Source organism: Diceros bicornis, chromosome 25, assembly GCF_020826845.1.
Source record: "Diceros bicornis minor isolate mBicDic1 chromosome 25, mDicBic1.mat.cur, whole genome shotgun sequence".
Classification (NCBI taxonomy): domain Eukaryota; kingdom Metazoa; phylum Chordata; class Mammalia; order Perissodactyla; family Rhinocerotidae; genus Diceros; species Diceros bicornis.
This window is the reverse complement of record NC_080764.1, coordinates 20,004,491-20,023,478: the sequence shown is the minus strand read 5'-3', so window position 1 is coordinate 20,023,478 and position 18,988 is coordinate 20,004,491. Positions and strand designations below refer to the sequence as shown.

Below are 18,988 nucleotides of genomic sequence, written 5' to 3'. Positions count from 1 at the left end.
GCTGTGAAGAAGAATCTCTTCCAGGCCTCTCTCCCAGCCCTGGTAGTTTGCTGGCAATCTTTGGCATTCCTTGGCTTGTACACGCATCACCCTGATCTCTGCCTCCATGTTCACATGGCATTCTCTCTGTGTGCATGTCTGTGTCCAAATCTCCCCTCTCTATAAGGACACCAGTCATATTGGATTAGGGACACACCCTCCTCCAGTATGACCTCATCTTAAGTGAACTAATTACATAATAACAATCCTGTCTCCAAATAAGGTCGCATTCTGAGGTACTGGGTGTCAGGACTTCAACATACGAATTGGGGGGCGGGGAGCGCCAATGCAACCCATAATAGTATCTATCCCCTCTTTGTTTTATCTTCTTTTCAGCAGACAAATTTGAAAATCATCCTGATGGGGGAGAAGGAGGAAGAGAAAGGTCTTTTATTGGTGTTATATATGAAATAAAATAGACCATATGTAGGATTTCCTTCAGTAGTTACTAGCTGGCTTGAAAACTTCTCGATATTCCAAACGGGCACAAATCCTAATTACCATGAATGTTTATTTAAAAAAACAAACTATGTTTGGGTCAATATGTCAGGAGGTTGTCAGGGTTGGGTGTGCAGAGAAGTGCTACCTCAATACCAGATGGAGAAGATTAAATACTCTTTTTTATAAGGTCTTGCCCTACCACCTAAAGTTGTATACAAGTGTGTCTGTATACATATACTTGTATATAAGATATACAGACTTCTCTTAAAAAGCATACATAGCAAATAGTACTTATTCACTTCAAGATAAAAATTTGTAAATAGAAGTTGTATTCCTTTCTTCCTACAACCTAATGAGGTCATATTGTATCACCTCTGGAATGCACATATCCATTCTCTAGACCAGTCCCTCAATAACCCTTCTAGAAGCATACATGCCTGCTTTCCCACCTCTGTGCATTTCTCTGACATTTGCCCTCAGCTTGAATGGCCTCCCCACTCTTCCCACCCTCTCTCAAGGTCCAGCCACGTCCCACTTTCCAGAACATTCCCAGTCCATTTCCCCTCCTCTGAACAGCAAATGGTCCTCATCACAGAAGCATCTTGTGTGCCAGTTTATCCGTAAGACTTATAATAGCTCATGTTTTCCAGCGTTTAGTAAGACTGGACTCTTCTTATTTATATTGTACGTACTTATGCTTTGTTATGCTCTCTAAACTGAGAGCAGCTTAAAGGTTCATTGCTGGTTCCATAATAGTCCATCAATACCTGCCTTCTTAATCTTTTGAAGAGATTACTCCTTTTTAATTTATTTTAAATGTCAAAATAAGGCTTAATAATGGAAGCCATTTTGAAAAATAAAAAAGTAGAGAAAAAAGTTAAAATCATTCACAGAGCCCCCACAATCACCATTCATACGTTGATATATTTTTTCCTTCTGGTCTTTTTAATGCATGGGTTTTTATTTTCCTTTACTTTCTTGCAATCAACTACAGTTTTGTTTGGTTTCTAATCTGCACTTAACACAAACATTTCCCGATTTTGTCACACAACCCATTATCATCATCATATTTAGTAGCTGTATGATCAGGGCCACTGCTTCTGTGGTGTATTTTGTGTACCGCACAAAGTACCCAGCCTGTGGGGCAATGGGGGCTGAAATCCAGCCTGCACCCTGCTCACCAAGGTATGTACCCTGGTGTGGGCCTAAACCTTCTCAGAGGAAGGGGGATTTTTTTATTGCATGAAGATGCTGTCCACCTGCTAAGCCACTTTCTGTAGGTTTTCCATGTAGAAGTGGTGCCTTACACAAATTCACCTGGTCAGAGGGGAGGCCTGTCTAAATTAGACAAAGTGCTTTATAGGCTAGCAGTGACCCTGTGCATGGATCCCCACCAAGTAGATACGCCATGGCTTACTTTACCTCTCCCTCTTAAATGGAGGAGCCAATTTTTCCAATGTGATGCTCTTTAGGGTCTAAGTTCTCTGAACCTCTCCATACGGTCCTTCTGGGGTAATGAATTCAAAAAGAAAGTACCTAGAAACTATCGGGTTGGGAAACAGTAACATAGAATGTAGAGACCAACAGCTCCGGAACCCGAAGTATAACAAACAAAAGACACGAACGCTGTTCTCTAGGAGGGCCAAACAGCTATGGCTTCCCTAGTTCATTTTTCGGTGCCACGTGAGGGCAAGGCATGGAAGGAAGTTGTTTTCAATAATCCCCGTTGACTCTGTTCTTGGAATTACAGAATGAGTGTGAGTGCAAGAAAGGATTTCGAGGCAATGGGATTGACTGTGAACCAATAAGTTCATGCTTGGAACAAACTGGGAAATGTCATCCACTGGTGAGTTACTTGATTTCTTTTATCCTTATTTAAAAAATTAATTGAGAAAGAAGGTTGGGTTATTTCATATTTGGGCCTACTAATGAACAAAATCTTTCTTATTCCCGAGAGGAGTCTCTAAGCAGAATGTGAGTAGTTATTACAACTTTCACTCCATTCCAAAGCTTGGAAAAACCAACATATGATTGCCAAATAAAATACAAGATTGCTGGTTAGATGTGAATTTCAACTAAATAACAATCCTTCAGCACAAGTATGTCCCAAATACTACATAGGACAAATTTATACTAAAAAGTATTTATCATTTATTTAAAATTCATCTACAACTTGGTGTCCTATATTTTATTTGCTACATCTGGCAACTCTAAACCAACGGGATAGTTTAAAGGATAACTAGACTCCCCTTTAGAATGTCATAACAAAATTTTACCCAAAGAATTGGTGAAAATGCCCATTCAAGGGTAGGTTGTGCCTTGTGCCTAAATTATGGAAGAATAAGCAAAGATATTAGAGCTGGTCATGTTCATGTTTTCAAAAGAACGTCCACTAAGCTCCCAAAATCAGAACCAATGAAGATGACACCTTAGTTATAGCGCTTTGGATGCAAGTAACAGAATCCACGCAAATCAACCTAAGCACAAAAGGAATTTGTTGGGAGAACCCCAGAGTAGCTCCATAGGCAGGAAACACAACCCAAGACTTCCCAAGCACCCAGAATGAGGACCTGAAGACACCAGGATCAAGGCTTCTTCTTCTCCTAATCCTCCAAGACAATGCCATCTCTCATTTTGCCTCTCTCTGTGTATTTGCTTTCTCTCTGTCTCTCTGTCTCTGTCTCTCTCTCCCAACTTTAAACGCTTCTCTGTGCATCTTGGGGTACACAGCTCCCTGTTGTTAGAGTAACATCATCCCCCACCACCAGTGATACCTGCTAACTTATCAGCTCCCCATGTCCCAATTCCAAATCACAGGAGAAAGGCTCTGACCAGCCCAGCTGGATCCAGATATCCACATACGAGCCAGTCAATTATGACCAGGGAGTAGAGTAACATATTATGAACATGGCTGCCAGGGCCCACCTCTAGCGTGTGTATAGGGGGCAGGTTTTCAAAGAAGACAAAATGGAGGGAGATGCCCCCAAAATATCTGTTACCCAAGAATCATGAGAGCACTTCATAAAGTGAACAAGCCCCAACTCTCCTGCTTAATTTAAGCCCAACCAAGCCCTGACATAGCCAATGTCATGTAAATTCCAAAGCTTGGAAGAACTGACATAGGGTTGCCAGGTAAAATACATGACACCAGTTAAATTTGAATTTCAGATACACGATGAATCCTTTTTTACCACAAGTAAAATTGTGGTAAACTTCTTAAATTTAATTTAAATTTTAAAAAATGCCCCCAAATATTACATGGGACATACTTATACTAAAACTTATTCTGAAATTCAAAGTAACTGTGTGTCCTGTATTTTTACGTGCTAAATCTGGCAGGGATGAAGAGAAAGAATTTAATTGTGATTAGATAAGAGCTGCACCAAACATGCAGACACGAGCCTTTCTTTGCAACCCTGAAGGGTCTGCAGGTCACTCCCACCCTCTTTCAGCCCCAAATCTGCAGTTCTCACCTAAGATCCTGCCTGAGGTCTCGCGGACATAACTCCTATCTAATTCTTTAGTTAGGAAAGCAAACCATTTCCTCCCTCTTCATTTTATCAGGCAACTTGTGAGTTCACTTCTGGTGTCTGGAGCTGTGTTTGTGGAGAGGGCTATGAAGGAGATGGCCTTCTGTGCTATGGAAATGCAGCCGTGGTAAGTCATCTAAGATGAACTCCAGTACCGAAAAATAAAGACAAAACTCTTAAAAAAAAAAAAAAAAAAAAAACACTCTTAGCTAGGATGCCTTTAAAGGGCCCTACAAATCATTTGCTCTAGGAGATTTTATATGAAGCAGCTTGCTTCTCACAGATGGCATATGTGCTCTGTGGGTCACAAATTTTCTAGAAGGGAGCTAACTTTTATTTGGTACCTTCTGTATACCAAGCAGTCTTGTCTTCCCTTTCTTGCCTTTCTACCTCTTTCCATTCCCAAACTTCCCAAATGAGAAAATAATTGGCCCCTGCCAAGCCCTCTGGAGGTTCCTGTCTGGGTTGTGTGCCTCCTATGGGTGCCTGGAGCATCCCGTGCTTACCCCTCTCTGGGGCATGTGTGTTTGTGTGTGTGTGTGTGTGTGTGAACACCTTCTGCGTACCAGGCGTCTTACTAAACCCTTAACGTGCAACAGTGCCCCCATTTAAACCTCAACCTCACAACAGCCCTCTGAGGTTGATACTATTATTATGCCCATTTTATAGATGAAGAAACTGAGAGCCTAAGTAAACTTGCCTAAGGTCCCTCAGCCGTCTAAGCACTGAGCCCATGCATGTAACCATCAGTGTAGAATATTCTATCCGTGTTGTGCACATCACACCGAATGGTCATTGCCCGTACATTTGTCTGTCCCCCCACCACTGGACTGTAAGCTCTTGAGGGCAGGTCTTTGTCTTGTTCCCTACTTCCCTCCCACTGTGTATGAAGGCTTGTTGAAATGAGAAATAAAGTAAATTGATGAATTTTCTCATCACTTACTTTTTGTTCAACTCATCGCAGCTTGGTCCCTGCACCTCCTCTCAACAGAAACTGTTGGCGTCACAATCCCCAGGACAGCCACCTGCCCAAACTAGAGCCTCTCCCAGGTCCTTGTTCCCCTGGGCTGGCTGCAGCATCTGACCCCTGGCCTCCCTGCCTGTTCAGGGTCCTTCCCACCCCTCACTTCACACTGTTCCTTCTACTTACTGCGTGGGGCCCAGGAGCTATCTCCTGACCCCCAGACCATGGAGGGTAGACCCAGCATTTTCTCTGCACTGTCCATGGGCCTCATTTCCTAAAACTCTAAAACCCTGCTTTCACAGTGTCCCTCTCCTCCCACGGAAAACAAGACGAAGTCCAGATCCTAGGCCTGGCACTCCGGGCATCTTCACACAAGCTCAACTCACTTTTCTTCCAAATAGCTTAGCTTAGCTTTAGCTTAGCTGTAGCTTCCCCAGCTCCATGCTGCCTCTGGTCCCCTCTCCCACAGACCCAGCCTCTGGGCTTTCTGCCTTCAGAAAAGTGCCCTCTTCTCCTGTAAAGCAGCCCCTTAGGGGATTACACGACCATCTCAGCTCCTGTCTTTATCCATTTACTAACTAATGTACCTCTTACCAGGTATTTACTAACTTACTTAATAGCCTCAAGTACTTTCAAAAAGGAATTGAGACAGCTCTGCGATTTATTGTCTTTATGTAAATTTGCATATAATTGTGATGGCCATTTTCATGGTGTTTAATAGTTTAAAAAATGTTTTCACATACATTAACGCATATAATATTCATAATCCCAGGAGCAAGCATCATCATATTTGTTTTTAAGATAAGGGACTTGAGTTCTCAGAGAGGTTAAGTGACTTGCCCAAGATCACATAGCTGGTAAATGGCAGACCTAGGAATTGAACCTAGTCCTTCTTAACTCAAAGTCCAGAGCTTTCTTTACTCAATCGCACCTCCAAACGTCACTGATCTACTGGCACTGCTGGTGATATAAGTTGTATAAGAGCAGGAGCCATCGTTTCCCTTTCATGTCTTATATCCTCCCTTCACTCCGACCTGGTGCCAGTCATGATGGTTCAATACGTATGTTCGTTAATAAATTCCATGGCGGATAAATTAAAAATCAGAGTGGCTGAAACTCGCTGAGCATGTGCTGCGTGCCAGCCTCCATTCTAAGCACTTTAAAAACATTAACTCCTCCTCCAATTCTCACATCAGCCCTATGAGTAGGAGCTTTTATTATCCCCATTTTACAGATGAGAAAATTGAGGCCCAGAGAGATTAAGTGACCTGCCTAAGAAACTAGGAAATGGCGGAACCAGAACGAAAACCCGGGTGGTCTGGCTCCGTTTTCCAAGCCTCTACTCAACACTGTCTCTGAAAGAGGGCTATTTACTGAGCTCAGTGACCCTCCTTAGGGTTGGGTGGCCATGTTCTTACAAGCTAAATTCTGATTTGGGAGAGTTTTAGATTGTGGTTTCATTTGAAGTTTCTGGGATTACCTCGAATATAGAAGATAATGGAGCCACTAAGCATGAAAGCAATATTCAGCTCTGGTAACATGGGAATTCAATAGCTGGGCACCCATTCATGTCAGCATCAGCGAGGCTGGCAAGGAAAATGAGCCCAGCCCGGGAAGCTAAGTGTAGGCTACCCAGAAATGTGCTGTGATTGTGCTTCTCATTGTTCCTTCTCTCCCCTTCTCTCTTGTCTCTCCCTCCCTCCCTTGCACGATGTGAATAAGGAATTGTCATTTCTCTCCGCGGCAGCTATATTTAACCAGTGGCTAAATGTGAGTACCTTTGTTAGAATTTAGGATCGGGAATGTATATAATTTTAGAAATTTGGAAGGTATATAACAGAAAACTGAAAAGGCAACTGGTAAGGAGGGAGGGCAATTGTCTAGTGCAGTGGTTCTCAACTCTGCCTGTGCTTCAGAATCACGTGGAACACAGTTTTTAAATAGCCATGCCTGGGCTCCCACCCCAAGACACTGATATGATTGGTCAGAGGTTTGCTCTGGGCGTAAGTGTATTTTAAAATCTTCCCAGGTCATTCTAATACGCAGCCGGGGCTAAGAACCTCTGGTCTAGGATAAGCTGGGGTGGTCAGCTTTTCAGCCAACTCAAATATCTATGTATAGCTTCATGCATCACAGAGGTGTTTTGAAAACGTTGACATAATCCATGTTACAATCCATCCTTGTAATTCACCAAGTTAGATTTGGGATTTATTCAATGTGGGATACTTCACGTGTGCTTAGCTCTCAGTCCAACACGCCCAGAGGAGCTTTTCTCTCTCCCCTGGAAAGTTCTAGAACAAAGAATCCAATCCTCACTCTACTCAGTTGTCTGAATCTCTGTCATCTTTGCCTGAGTGGACCAAGGTGCCTGGCCCAGCCAGCCATCACAACAAGTGGTTTATTCCCTTTAAAAAGACACGTGCCAAGATAGGTAGCTGCCCAGCACCCATGCCAGGACAGCTTCTCTGATCCCACCACAAGGAACAGCAGGGACCGAGAGTCCTATTGCGCATGCTGATTTCCATATAGGCCAACCCCACATGCATAAGCTTGCCCAGTGGTGTACTGGACCCACTCGTCCTAGCTGATGACAGCACATCTTTCCCAGCTCCACTTTCAATGCTGTTATGTTGGTAGCTTGAGATCAGCCATGGTGGGGGTATTTACGCCACAGAAATCAGCAAACACTACAAACCGAGCTTTTGTTTTTTTTTTCCTGGAGAGCCAGTTGTTAAACATAAGCACACCACTGCTTCTACCCAGAACTAGCTCTGAGTAAGAGTGGAAAGTAGGTAAAGTTTGATTTCGGGCCTCCAGTCTCTCTCCCATGCTGAAACTGTTCCTATAATCTTCCCACCCTCCTTATTCCAAAGGCATCCAAGGATTCTCAAGGTTCTCAGCACATACATGTGCACACATAAGCACACACACACACGATCCTATCAAGACTATTCTCTGACTCTTCATTTAGACTCAAGGGTAAATGACTGATAATGACTCAAAATGTGACCTGATCATGAAAATTTGCCTTTTGACAAGGCTTACATGTTTAAATAAAAGGAATGAGTCTCAGAAGGAAGATGAGGCATCAGCCAGTGGGTGGGATAGATTTGGGAAAAGGGTCCCTAGGACTTTCCCAGTACCCCTGAAATTACATCACATGGGAGATTGTTATCTCTGCCAAGCATTGTCAGCCCTGTTTGTACCCTAACATGAGTCGGGCCACTTTCTTCTCCTTCTGTGATTCAGAACGCTTCTCTACAACCCATGCTGTCGGCCGCCTCCAACCTCACTGTCCTCGTGCCTTCCCAACAAGCTATTGAGAACATGGATCAAGAGGAGAAAGCCTTCTGGTTGTCCAAGAGCAATATTCCAGCCCTAGTAAGGTAGGTATTGTGTATTTTATTCTTCATGATATCTTACTGGCATCAGTGTGAACGAAGTTCAATGAAGGGAAGCCACATGGTCCCTCAGATCCGTGGAACTGAACAGGCTCTAGGCCTCCCCTCACCTCCTTCCCCCAGGTTGGTAATAGTTAACATTACTGACAGCCAACTCTGTGCTAATTGCTTTACACGTAACTCAGTTAATCCTTGCAACAACCCTGTGAGATAGGCATTATAATTATTCCCATTTTATAGATGTGGAAACTGAGGCACAGGGTGGTTAAGTAACTAACCCCAGGTGCTATGGCTGATAATTACAGGGGGAGATTTTAAATCTGGCGGTCTGGCTCTAGAACCTACTCTCCTAACTATTCAGTGATACTGCCTCATGCACTGATATTTCATTATAGCCCTTATGGACTGTTGTTTTAGGTACCATACTCTACTAGGCACGTACGGAGTGGCAGATCTGCAGGCTTTGTCATCTTCTGACATGCTGGCAACATCCTTGCAGGGCAACTTCCTTCACCTGGAGAAGGCAGATGGGGTAAGGGAGCACGGTAATTTGTTTAATGGAAACATGTCACCTATGTTCATATTGTACTTTTAAAATTTTATGTTATGGAAATTTCCAAACATAAGCAAAAAGTAGACCAAGAATAGAATCTCCAACCTCCATGTAGGCATCATCTGGCCTTAACAATTATCAACATATATTGATAAACACACACACACACACACACACACACATACATACATACACACACAGTTTTCTGTAGCAATGATCCTATACAATGTGGCCCTCTGCCCACTAGCTGACCACAGGTTCTTCCTGACAGACCCCAGATTGGTCCAGAAATGCAAGTCTTTCAATCCTCTGGGTGAAGGCTGTGCAAGCTCACAACTTTGATTTTTATATCTGGTTAACTAAGAGCTGGCTACTGGTAACCTACTAATTAAGTCATTATAGATTACTAAAGTTTTATATGAAGTTAGGGCTGGTCAGTCAACAAAGATTTGTTGAGCACCTACTATGTGCTGGAGTTAGGGCAGTGCCCAAGGAAGAGCCGAGCCCTGTAGAAGCTCGCCTTCTGGCACTTACTACAGTGTGTCAAGGACTTGGAGTCAGTCTTCCAGTCTTCCATGACTGGCTGCCCTGCTGCACATGGCAGTGTTTTAAAACTCTTTCTATGAGTTGCACAAGACAAGAATGAAGATTCTACTGGAAAGTGAGAACTCCTACCTCAGTGACCATGGGCCACAGTCAAAAATGTTTGAGAGTTATAGCTCTAAAGCATTTCCACCTTCCTACTCATTAGTGTGAGCACTATGAAAAGGATCTATGCCTACTACTACCTAAATGTATGTGCTTCGTCAGATAATTCCTTTTAGAAAACATTAAATAGTTACATATGGTCCCACAGATTCCGTATATATTATTATGGTGATTCTAGCGCATTACATACATATATCAGAAGATGGGGTTATTTTCCATCAGTGTTTTAGATCATTGATTCTCTTAGCAAGCATTAATTGAACACCCACCCTGGGAAGGCTTCTCCCAGGCTCTACAGATTCAAAGATAAATCTATCAAGACCTCTGATTTGGAGGAGCTAACCATCAAAGACACTTTTTTGTGTGTGTGAGGAAGATTGGCCATGAGCTAACATCCATTGCCAATCTTCCTCCTTTTGCTCGAGGAAGATTGTCCCTGAGCTAACATCTATGCCCATCTTCCTCCATTTTGTATATGGGATGCCACAGCATGGCTTGATGAGCAGTGTTTAGGTCTGCACCAGGGATCTGAACCTGCGAACCCTGGCCCGCCAAAGCAGAGCATGTGAACTTAACCACTACGCCACCAGGCCAGCCTCCAAAGACACATTTTCAATGAGTTCATTCCTATATAAATGTCTCCCCTTAAGCAAAAGAGATGTGCTAGGTGGCGAGGGATGTTTTCTTCAGGGCCTTTGCTGATTGATATGGGAGCTGCTCAGGGTGAGACAAGTCCCCTCTGCACCTAAGGTTCCCAGGAGGAATTTAATTAAAGGATAATGGTGGGGAGACGAGGAGAGAAACCAGAGGGGGTGGGGAGCCCAGTGGTGTCATGGTTGGTGGGTGGCTAGGTAGGTGGGTAGATAGGGTTTTACTTAGCTCCATCCCCCATGTAATTAATATTCTTGAAAATTAGCTGGATTCTGGGCAGGAAAGTCAGTTATTGTCTGTATTAGTTTGCTAGGGCTGCTATAATGATGTGCCACAAGCTGGGTGGCTCAGACAGAAATTTTTGTCTCACAGTTCTGGATGCTAGAAGTCCAAGATCAAGGGGTGGCAGTGTTGGCTCCTTCTGAGGGCTGGAAGGAGCTGTTCCAGGCTCTCTTGTAGGTGGCCATTCTCATGTTCACAAGGCTTTCTCCCTGTAGAGCTGTCTGTGTCCAAATTTCCTCTTCTTATACGGATACCAGTCATATTGGATTAGGGTCCACCTTAATGGCCTCACTTTAATTTGATTACCTCTGTAAAGACCGTATCTCCAAAGATGGTCACATTCTGAGGTACTGGGGGTTAGCACTCCATCATATGAATTTTGGAGGACGGAGGGAACTGTCTACGTGTTTTTCAAACAGCAGGGTCACTTTAGTGAGCCTCAACCCATACTTTTTCAATGAAATAGAATAGAGTGGAATAGAATTCATGATCAGCTGCCTCCCACATTGTAGAAGAAAGTACTATTTCATTTTGATTTTGTGTATGTGTGTGTGTGATGTCTAATGGGTCACAATTTAAAGACATTTCTAACTGTGGATCATGGTCCAAAAGTGAGAAGTTCATTGCTCAAAAAGTGGAAAATCTAGAAATAATTTCAATCCCTAGGTGTACTGTATGTTGACTCACCTTCCCACCCGGTTTTTATTTACAGAATATCACAATTGAAGGAGCATCCATTGTTGATGGTGACAACGCAGCCACAAATGGAGTGATACACATCATCAACAAGGTACCGAATTCCATCCTCCCACACATGTAGCATCTCTTCTCCCTTTGTTATTTATCTTCGTGTACAGCATCTTTTTCGGGAAAAAAAAAATACTTAGCCTTAATATAAAAGTAACCTATATTGCACTTCATACTGTTATTTTAAAACCATTTACAGGCTCTATTAATTCAATTGGACTCAGTTACCATTTACTCAGCCTATATTCTGCAACAGGCCCTATATAAAGTGTGGCCGCATATGTTTCTTATTTATGGGAACATCTTACCAGGCACATGAGAACCTTAATATTGGGAAGTCCATACGTCCCGATGGGATGTAATCAGGAACTGGAGGAGAGGCAAGTGCTTTTGTATCACTTTTTCACTCCCCTCTCTGCATTATTGCACCCTAAAAAGATGAGGTGGAGAAGGCCTTAGAAAAAAACTGGAAAAGGGTAGAAAAAGTGTGGTGAAAATTTCCTTTTCTTCTAAGACACAATTGAACAGTATTCAAAGGTATGAAATAGAAAATAAAGTATAAAGGGAAATGGAGTTTAAAGCTATCCTATAATTTTCAGTTACTATAGTAGGATCTTCATTTAAAATTAGAATTTAGGGTATATTGGAAATTTTTAACAGGTGGAAGATTAGAAAAGGCAATTAACTAATTGCATTTTAACTAAAATTATTCTCACCTGGTACTTACAGACTCATTTTTTGATTTTAAGTCACAGAAAAGGTCAACTATTTCCATTCAGAAAAGAGAGGCTATTTGTAAGACTCCTGGGTACATTATCCTGCAAAGATCTTGCAATTCTCTTGTATTATCAAGAGGTATTAAGAGACACAACATTTTTTGAGCAATTGATTCATCACTTCTAGGGAACTCTGCTGGGTTTACACCTTCATATAATGCAAAGTAACGTTACTTATCAAGAGTATTTTTCTTCTTCAATCCTGGATCTCCAGGCCGGCCCCGTGGCTTAGCGGTTAAGTGCGCGCGCTCCACTGCTAGCGCCCCGGGTTCGGACGCCGGGCCCGCACCGACACACCGCTTCTCTGGCCATGCTGAGGCCTCGTGCCACATACAGCAACTAGAAGGATGTGCAGCTATGACATACAACTATCTACTGGGGCTTTGGGGGAAAAAAATAAATAAATAAAAATTAAAAAAAAAATTAAAATCCTGGATCTCCAAAGTCCTAAAAAACCTTTTTCAAAAAAACATAAAATTACCTCTCCTTCCTATTTATATTTTTTTTTTGAGGAAGATTGGCCCTGAGTTACTCTGTTGCCAATCTTCCTCTTTTCTTCTTTTTTCTCCCTAAAGCCCCCAGTACATAGTTGTATATCCTAATTGTAGGTCCTTCTAGTTCTTCTATGTGGGACACTGCCTCAGCATGGCTTGATGAGCGGTAAGTAGGTCTGTGCCCAGGATCTGAACCAGGGAATCCCAAGCCTCCGAAGTAGAACGTGTCAACTTAACTGCTGCACCACTGTGCTGGCCCCTTATTTACATTTTTGATGAACACAACCTCATTAGTGGAATGGCACCTCAACCCATCTCTTTTACTGTGTGTTATTATCATGGGGCTGGTTCAAGTCCCACTTCCTCTGTGAGGCCTTCCCTGATCCCTGCAGCCAGTATTACTAAAGTTGACATAGTGTCAACAGGGTAAGTTCTAGAGTCATACAGAATCTGAGTTCAGGGACTTAGCTAGCTGTGTGACCTTGGGCAAGTTACATAACTTCTCCGAGCCTCGTTTTTCTTCCCCTGTGAGGCTTAAACAACACGCTCTTTCTCAATATCTGCTGCCTTGTGGGACCTCAATAAATGTTGACTTTTTTCCCTTCTCCCCTCTCTGAAATCCCATGGGATTTCTTGGTCTAGAATTCATTTGGCATAATTGTGCCCTCATATACTGATAGTTCCTCCTTAGGGAATAGGCCCTGAACCCCTGTATGATGGCATGTCCTGAAGGGGTGGAGTTGCATCTTTTCTGTGTCCCTCATCAGCCTAGCACCTTGCCTTCTGTACAGTAATAATTGGAATAATTGACAGCCCACTAGGTGCCAGGCATTGTGCCAAGTGTCATGCATCACATTATCTCATTTGATTTTTACAACAACCCTAAGAAAGTAGGTGCTATTGCCCCCACTTCCCAAATGAGACAACTGAGGATCCTCATGGTTAAGTCAGCGGATTGAGGAAGAAGTTATGTGAACACTAAGATTCACGGACACACGTCAACCGATTCAAGTTCTCTGCTCAGCCTCTGGGTCGCACTGGCTCCCGAAGGAGGTCCTTCTATACCTGTCCATAGGACATGGTGGTCGCCTTTGTCAGGGCGGTCACGAACAGGTGTGCAGGTTCCATAAGGGGGCCTGACCTAATAAGGGTGGAGCGGGTCTGAAATTCAAACCACTTCTCTCCTCAAGCTATGCACTCTGTTGGTATTGCAAATTATCAGAGGTAAGGATGACTTTTTTTAAATTTGCAGAGGCACTCTCTGCACTAGCAGTGGCCCTCATAATTGCACGTTGTTATGTGACATGAACCTACATACTAGAGCGCAGCAAGTCCTTCCAACACATGCTAACAGAATTTGGGGGCTTCCTTTCCCAGGTTCTGGTTCCTCGGAGAGGTCTAAGTGGCTCCTTACCAAGCCTGCTCACCCGGCTGGATCAGATGCCTGACTATTCCATCTTCCGGGGCTACATCATTGCAAGTACCACGCTCTCTGCACGACCCACTTGCTCAGGTTACCTAGGAACAGAAATCCCTCACACATTCTTGTCTCTTTCCATCCCAGCAATATAATCTGGCAAGTGCGATCGAGGCTGCTGATGCTTACACAGTGTTCGCACCCAACAACGACGCCATTGAGAATTACGTCCGGGAGAAAAAGGTCACAACTCTAGTAGGTATCAGCAAAAATAACCACAGAAATTGTGGTTATTTTCTGGAAATTCACACACAACATTTTTCAATCCATCCATCACGTACCATTTCACTCTTTCATTAAAACCTCCTTACCAATATCATGCAGACTCTCTCATACACGAACCTCCCCTGTGCCAGAGCTGCTCATATATTTAGTTCGTATCCCTGGAAACACACACTTGAGCCCATATACACAAGGATGCAGGCGTCCCAGGAACCTGGGAGGATCCTCATGGTTGCCCGCCTCCTCTCCCTCGCTTTGCCCTGTCCCATACAGGGAAAGTCAGCAGCAGGAACCTAGAGGGAGTGGATCGTCTCTGTCTTCCTCTTATTCTCCCCTCTCTATGTTCCTTGATTCCTAACATCTGGGGCTAAATAGTCACAATTTATCAAAGGATTTTGTGAAATAATAAAAAGCTCCAATCATGCCAGTCTCTGGCTCAAACTCTTGGGTAGATCCCCATTTCTCACAGGACTGAGTCCAAACCACCTCCCCAGGTATTTAAGTCCCCCATAAACTGGCTGCAATTTATCTTATATTCAGTGGTGGCTCCAGAATTTTCATTTAGAAGGAGCCCAGGGTTGTCCCACCCCCAGTCCCCAGCCCTACAATGAGAGAACACATTTGAAGCTGTGTTTGCACAACAAGCACACTATTTTCACTTATATCTTTACATATGGTGACTGAGACGGAGGTGCTACTGAGATGAGGACTGACACTTGAAGTCCCTCTAAGCCATCCTTGGGCCCACTGCTGTCTCCCACCAGTTCTCTGCAGAAACCACATGGTCTAAGCAGAGTGATGGTTTCATAGACCCTAAAGAAGTCAAAGACATGTTTGGTGCCTTTGCTCAATATCTACACACACACATACAGACACACACACACACACCCTGCCCCCTCAATCAGGAAGGCTGCCCTCCATCCCTCACTACCTCCTGAATCCTCCATACCCATTCTTCAAGTCCAGTCTCACCTCCTCAGGGAAGCTGACTCTGGGCCACCCAAGCTGCAGACAATCCCTGAATTCAGACCATTTTTAAACCCCTTCAGCACTCAAATATCCCTGGTCTGATGAATTGTCTTTTCATCAGTGGGTGGATTTTAACTCTCCAACCAGACTATAAACTCCATGAAGGCAGGGATGGTGTCTCAGATTTTTGTAACTGGCATGTTGAATGAGCAGTAAATTTCAGTCAATCCCATAGCCTTTCTGCTTCCCAAAAAAGTCCTATAATCACTTTAAGTTGCAGACACAGTTCTCAATTAAGTTAAAAAAAAAAATCCAGCCCCTTGTACTAATCCATTTATTGAACTGAATTTACAATTAAATCTTCTCCCCTCACTGTTTCATGCTGGGGCTTTGTCCAGGCAGGAAATGGAGGAGGGGGCTTGGTCCTTGAATCAGCCAGGATCCATCAGGAGACAGAAACCACATGAGAGAATATTATGAATTACTTATTGGATATAAAGCTGTATAAATATAGTTGAAAGGTAAAAAAGAGAAATAACAACTGCAGGAAGCACAGAGGTAGCAACGGCAGGGAGCATCTATGACCCCAAAGGCTGGGAGAACAGAGAGAAGAGGCAAGAATTACTAAAACTTAGAAATGAAGAGGAGGAGCTCCGTGGAGCTCTAACTCAGATCTCTGAGGAGGGGGTGCTGACTCCAAGGTCAGCTGGTGCCTCTGATCTTGAAGGAGGGTCCCTGGGAGTCCAAGACTCCAGACCTCTAAGAGAGGGCATCACCCAGCTGGTGCTGATGTCTGGGGGTGGGGAGGGCGTGATACAGCTGGTCTGTGAGCGACAGGCAACCGCCGTCTGGATTCAGCTGCCACTGTCGGGATGAAGGAGCGCGGCTGGAGTGATGCCCAGAGGAACAGGGAGCAAACCGGAAGAGGAGACCCCTTCTCCCTCTTCTGCTCTGTTCACAGTCTCCCTCTAGCACTTTCCACTGGCAGAGCCTAACAGGAGCCCTGGCAGAAATGTAGACTACTATCCCAGCCCCAGCGTCAGAAAGCAGAGTGTAGAGGGGGTGTTTGGAGCTGAAAGACAATAACTTAATTAACCCTCTTCTCTCTTTCCTCATATGATGTTTCTATCCCCTTTCCTGATCCCACTAAATTCAGCTTCCATCTCACCAGGTTTGAAGTTGAGGGGTGGGAGTGTTGGTGGTCGGGAAGAGGGTAGAAAGGTTCTTGTCTAACTGGTACTGTCCTGGGATGACACTTCTCTCTTGGGGCCTGGCAAGTGTTTCAAAGCTTGCTCTCTCTCTCTCTCTCTCTCTCTCTGACACTTTGATAGGTTCTTCAGAGACCCCACCGGTCACTGGTGGTCTCTGACAGCAGTTCCCTCCTTCTGTGTGTATGCACTCTATTCCTGCAGTCATTTCCTCCTCAGACCCCAAGCGTCTAGAGCCCACCTCCAGTCTTCCCATGGGGAGGCCTGTCTGCCCTTCTAGGCAGCCACCCAGGATGAGACCTCAGGCGCCAGCTCTCTCAGACATGGCCTCACATCTGGTCCACAGGACACACGTACACTCTTGTCCCAAGCCCATGCTGGGAGTGCAGGCCTGTCCTCCCCACTCCACCGTGGATCAGCCTGCCAGCTGTCCCTGGCATGAGATTTCCCCAGTCCCACAGGCCACCCTATCTGCCGGGGACACAGATCAAGCTCCTTGAAACATCCCATCAGACTTCCTCTCATGACCCTGAAGTGAAAGGCAGGTGGGGTGTGGGGACTCTCTCTTCACAGCAGTTCTCTCCAAAGAAACCATCTTCAAAATCCTCCCCTAACCTTTCACGCCCTCAGTCTGGGTTTTAGGGTCTTGTAACGAGTTCTTGACCATCGTACGTGGAAAATTTGCAAGTTCTCCAAGGTGATGTGTCTTGAATTTAGTATTTAATATCTACTGTTCCCTGACACCTGGTCAAAACTTTCAGTTCAACAGACTGTTGCTCTTGTAATCCCCACAGTGCCTGGCTCATTGGAGCAGGCCAGTAAGTGACTGAGGACTGGCTGACCCATGGGTTGACTTTCAGTTCTGTGTGTTGTCCAGGAGGAGGACATACTCAAGTATCACGTGGTCTTGGAGGAGAAACTGCTGAAGAATGACCTACACAATGGCATGCACCGGGAGACCATGCTGGGCTTCTCCTACCTCGTCAGCTTCTTCCTCCACGATGACCAGGTGCAATCCTTTTACTTAAAACCCAGGAATGAGGGTCTTAGCTCCTATCATCCATCATCACTTCCGAATTGGAATAATCTCCCCCATGCTTCCTAAGCCTTGTCAACAAAAGACAAGTGTCTGTGTTGCACCAGAAAGTAATGACTGAGCCAGACTGCCGAGCTCCCACTCACCTTCCCTGTCACCAGCCTTCGGATAACCAGTGTGGCTTTGCTAATCATGGTATTTGAATCCCAGTAGTCACAGGTGCCCTTCAATACAGATTCCTAACAAACCCAACAGACAGTCCAAAGCAGTCTCCAAGGTGAAAGGGAACCTGACAGCAAAACCTAACTCCCAGGAAGTGGCACTGGCTCCAGGCTATAAGGAGCCTAATGACGTATGTAGGATCCAGCAGCCAAATGAATTAACATTATCATCATTGCTAGATTGTAGAGACTGTGGTCTTAGGACCAAATGACCCCCACACTGGTATTCCGGTATTTATCTCATGCAACCCCTAAATATTTAAAAGTATTTAGAATTCATAAAAAAGAATTAATGAAACTAAATATTTAAAATATAAAATTGTATTCATCTATTTCAAACACCAAGTAAGCAGATCGATCTATGAAAATTCAGCAAGAAACTCACAATATAACTCTAATATAGATTCTCATAAAAAATAATAAAAACAAACTACTAAGATAAACTATGCACTATGTTAAAATAAAGGAAGTTTAATCACATAAATTTGTGTGTGTGTGTGTGTGTGAGGAAGATCAGCCCTGAGCTAACATCCATGCTAATCCTCCTCTTTTTTTTTGCTGAGGAAGACCGGCTCTGAGCTAACATCTATTGCCAATCCTCCTCCTTTTTTTGTTCCCCCAAAGCCCCAGTAGATAGTTGTATGTCATAGTTGCACATCCTTCTAGTTGCTGTATGTGGGACATGGTCTCAGCATGGCCGGGGAAGCGGTGCATCGGCGGGCGCCCGGGATCTGAACCCCGGGCCACCAGTAGCCGAGCGCGTACACTTAACTGCTAAGCCACGGGGCCGGCCCGAAATTTTTAATCAATAATAATATTTGGTCCTTTTTAAAAAGTACAATCTTGAAAACAATTTTCTCAGTGGCATCATCATTGAATCACAAGTGGATTTTTGTGTACATTTTCTTTAACCTGCTTGGGTAGAAAAAAAAAAATCTTTCTGATTCTTGGTTACTTAGGGAACAATCTAATTCCAAACATTTTCCTCTGACTCCTACAAATAATCTCACCTATTGTGTAAGAATTTTGAGGGGATCCTTTTAAATGCATTTTCTTATTTTTCCAGGTAAAGCAATTTTTTATTGATAAAGAGCTTACCTTTTTTGTTTTTGTTTTTATCTCTGTCATCTTTTACTTCATCATGTAGAGATGAATATGCCAGTGCAGTTAGTTGAATCAGTTTAATTTCTGTCATTTTCATTTTCCATTTGTTTGGAAATTCTTCAATCTAGAGCAATCTTATAACAGAGGCTTTATCTTAACAATAAA

General features: G+C 43.8%; 1 protein-coding gene across 1 annotated transcript in view; it reads left to right on the top strand.

Moving 5' to 3' along the window:
- The window catches only part of STAB2 (stabilin 2), a 152,992-nt gene that overhangs the window by 69,133 nt on the left and 64,871 nt on the right, over positions 1-18,988 (top strand). Inside the window, exons 26-34 of the mRNA XM_058568547.1 lie at positions 2,231-2,326; positions 4,045-4,137; positions 6,697-6,744; positions 8,224-8,360; positions 8,793-8,907; positions 11,282-11,359; positions 13,964-14,062; positions 14,151-14,258; positions 17,340-17,471. Coding sequence (XP_058424530.1) covers positions 2,231-2,326; positions 4,045-4,137; positions 6,697-6,744; positions 8,224-8,360; positions 8,793-8,907; positions 11,282-11,359; positions 13,964-14,062; positions 14,151-14,258; positions 17,340-17,471 — 906 coding nt within the window. The remainder of the gene's footprint in view (positions 1-2,230; positions 2,327-4,044; positions 4,138-6,696; positions 6,745-8,223; positions 8,361-8,792; positions 8,908-11,281; positions 11,360-13,963; positions 14,063-14,150; positions 14,259-17,339; positions 17,472-18,988) is intronic.